A 3,404-nucleotide genomic window follows, 5' to 3' on the forward strand; every position below is an offset into this window, starting at 1 on the left:
TGTGGGGGGGGGGGGTAAATAAAAGTTACTATATATTTTTTTATGTGTTAAGAACAAAACCTGTAATAGGCTACTATGTGGTAAAAGTTTTTTAAGCCACAGTTATATTAAATTATATTCATATGGGCCCCTTTTTGTATCATAAATCGTATTATAATAAATTGTATTATAATGTTTGTCACACGGTTTCGTATTTTTCAATAATTATTTTTTATGAGTTTGGTAATTCTGTCTTTATAATCAAAAACAAAGGCTTATTTCCCCTATATTTACATTTCTGTATATTAAATGTAGCTAACAGAAGTAGCAGATTAATTAAATAATAAACACACCCAGCATCATTCTGTAGTTAATATGCAAAGTAGGGAGATCTCATGCACTCCTCCATAGGGGTGGGGGAATGAAGTGGCATATTTGCGCTGAATTAAACATTTATGCGGGTGAAATTCAGCAAACATAAACTGATGAAAAATAAATGTTTAAGATAGCCTATGTAATGACAGCGTCTCTATCGATGTGAGTTGTTGCGCGGTGCTCCGTCCTCTGCGGCGTGGAGGGGGCACGTGGGGTATATGCTTCTTTGTTTATGTTAAATTTGTTCCATCACAATATGTGTTCATTCATACACACACACACACACACACACACTCTCTCTCTCTCTCACACACACACACACACACACACACACATACATACATATATATATACACACACACACACACTCATGTCTGGTCAGCTATCTTTGTAGGGACTCTCCATAGGCATAATGGTTTTTCTACTGTACAAACCGTAGCCTATTTTCTATCGCCCTACACCTAAACCTACCCCTCACAGGAAACTTTCTGCATTTTTACTTTCTCAAAAAAAAAAAAAACATTCTGTATGATTCATAAGTTTTGTATCCATGGGGACCTCAATGTAGGTCCCCACCGTGACACGAGTCCCCATGTGTGTATTCAGGTTTAAGTCCTCACCAGGATATATAAACCTGTACGCACATTACACACACACACACACACAGCATTATTTTTTTTTTCTGTTACAACAGATGTTCTTTGAATGTTATAGTAAATTAAATGTTAATTAATTACTTCATATTTAATAACAAATAAACATGGTAATTGTCTTTTGCACATCTAATTTTTAAAGTCATCATCGTCGTCGTCATCCATATTTGGATAAATGGGAGTTACAGAATTATATAAAATAAAAAAGTGTATCAATTAAACCATTAATTATATATATATGTGTTACTAAATCAGATGCAATTTATTTTATTTATGTTGTTATTATTTCTAAAAATGTCATTCCATTTTTTATTTATTTTAATTTCTAATTTTATTTTTAATTTATTTTATAAATGATTTTAATTTCAAAGCATTAACAAAAATCTTAATAACGGCAATTTTTGTCAGTGGATTTTTTTATTGTTTTTATTTTGTCTCATATGTAAATGCAGCAAATGTTATGATGTTTTTCATTCAAAGTTTGATAATTGGTGCAAGGGTTGCTAAAATGGGTGTGCTCTGAACAAATAAATATATAGATTAGTCAAGACTCAACCGGTGATTAGCTTAAGAAAGACTGAAATATGATTTTAGGTCATTTATACAGACATCAATAGCTTCTACAAAGAAAAGAGTCTATTTTCTCTGGAATTTATTGTGAAAAGTCAAATAGCACCATTATTTAAGTAAAATCACTGTGTCTTATATGAGACAAAAGAATTAAATCAATTCCATTGATTTCTCCAAAGCACAAAGCTGGAGAATGGACAGAAAGAATATAATGTCTTTCAATAAACAACTATGTAATTGAATTCAAACACCACGGGGCCGAGCTCAAGAGTTTACAGCTTTAATTGCTGCCCACTCAATGCCAGTGATAGTTTCAGGCTAAAAGGCCTCTTTGAGATGTGACAACAACAAGACGGCTGAAGATCAAATCACAAGCGCGCCGCTCTCACAAAATTAAATTCTGCCTCTCCTCCTCACGTTTAGAAATTACACCGAAACACTTCAGGCATTTCAGCACTTTGATTACATTCCTCTGTGACTCACCAGCTAGTTAACCGAACACCATCAACAGCCATTGTCTGTATTTTAGGTCATTTTGACTCCAGCTTGCTCTTGACCCTCCATAGCCTTCGTTCTTTCTTACTGTAGGCAGATTTTTTTTTTCTGCTCAAGTTTCAGGGTCACAGTATTTTATGACTCACATGCCTCTCTTTCTCTTCATTCTCTTACTTGTATACACCACACAATGCATCATGTCGCCTCACGTTGCCACGGCAACATGAAGGCCGGCATAGTTCTATTTTTTTTCACAAATATAAATGAAAAAGCACGCAAGCAGCTTCACAACAACATGCTTGTGTTCATCTTTGGAAAGGTAAAAAGCAGATCTGATAAATTAATTGCCCACATATATATATACAGTGGTGTGAAAAAGTGTTGGCCCCCTTCCTGATTTCTTATTTTTTTGCATGTTTGTCACACTTTAATGTTTCAGATCAAACAAATTTAAATATTAGTCAAAGATAACACAAGTGAACACAACATGCAGTTTTTAAATGAAGGTTTTTATTATTAAGGGAAAACAAAATCCAAAACTACATGGCCCTGTGTGAAAAAGTGTTTGTCCTCCTAAACCTAATAACTGGTTGGGCCACCCTTAGCAGCAACAACTGCAATCAAGCGTTTGCGATAACTTGCAATGAGTCTGTTACAGCGCTGTGGAGGAATTTTGGTCCACTCATCTATGCAGAATTGTTGTAATTCAGCCACATTGGAGGGTTTTCGAGCATGAACCGCCTTTTTAAGGTCATGCCACAGCATCTCAATAGGATTCAGGTCAGGACTTTGACTAGGCCACTCCAAAGTCTTCATTTTGTTTTTCTTCAGCCATTCAGAGGTGGACTTGCTGGTGTGTTTTGGATCATTGTCCTGCTGCAGAACCCAAGTTCACTTCAGCTTGAGGTCACGAACAGATGGCCGGACATTCTCCTTCAGGATTTTTTGGTAAACAGCAGAATTCATGGTTCCATTTATCACAAGCAAGTCTTCCAGGTCCTGAAGCAACAAAACAGCCCCAGACCATCACACTACCACCAACATATTTTACTGTTGGTATGATGTTCTTTTTCTGAAATGCAGGGTTACTTTTACACCAGACGTAATGGGACACACACCTTACAAAAAGTTCAACTTTTGTCTCGTCAGACCACAGAGTATTTTCCCAAAAGTCTTGGGGATCACCAAGATGTTTTCTGGCAAAACTGAGAAGAGCCTTTATGTTCTTTTTGCTCAGCAGCGGTTTTCGTCATGGAACTCTGCCATGCAGACCATTTTTGCCCAGCCTCTTTCTTATAGTGGAGTCATGAACACTGACCTTAACTGAGGCAA

General features: G+C 36.2%; 1 protein-coding gene across 1 annotated transcript in view; it reads right to left on the reverse strand.

Moving 5' to 3' along the window:
• Positions 1 to 2,309, reverse strand: part of LOC107692807 (serine/threonine-protein kinase 35-like) — an 11,711-nt gene extending 9,402 nt beyond the window's left edge. The window contains exon 1 of the mRNA XM_016492009.1: positions 2,282 to 2,309. Coding sequence (XP_016347495.1) covers positions 2,282 to 2,309 — 28 coding nt within the window. The remainder of the gene's footprint in view (positions 1 to 2,281) is intronic.
• Between the last annotated feature and the right edge of the window lie 1,095 nt (positions 2,310 to 3,404).

This window comes from Sinocyclocheilus anshuiensis, unplaced genomic scaffold (genome assembly GCF_001515605.1).
Source record: "Sinocyclocheilus anshuiensis isolate Anshui unplaced genomic scaffold, SAMN03320099.WGS_v1.1 scaffold871, whole genome shotgun sequence".
Classification (NCBI taxonomy): Eukaryota; Metazoa; Chordata; class Actinopteri; order Cypriniformes; family Cyprinidae; genus Sinocyclocheilus; species Sinocyclocheilus anshuiensis.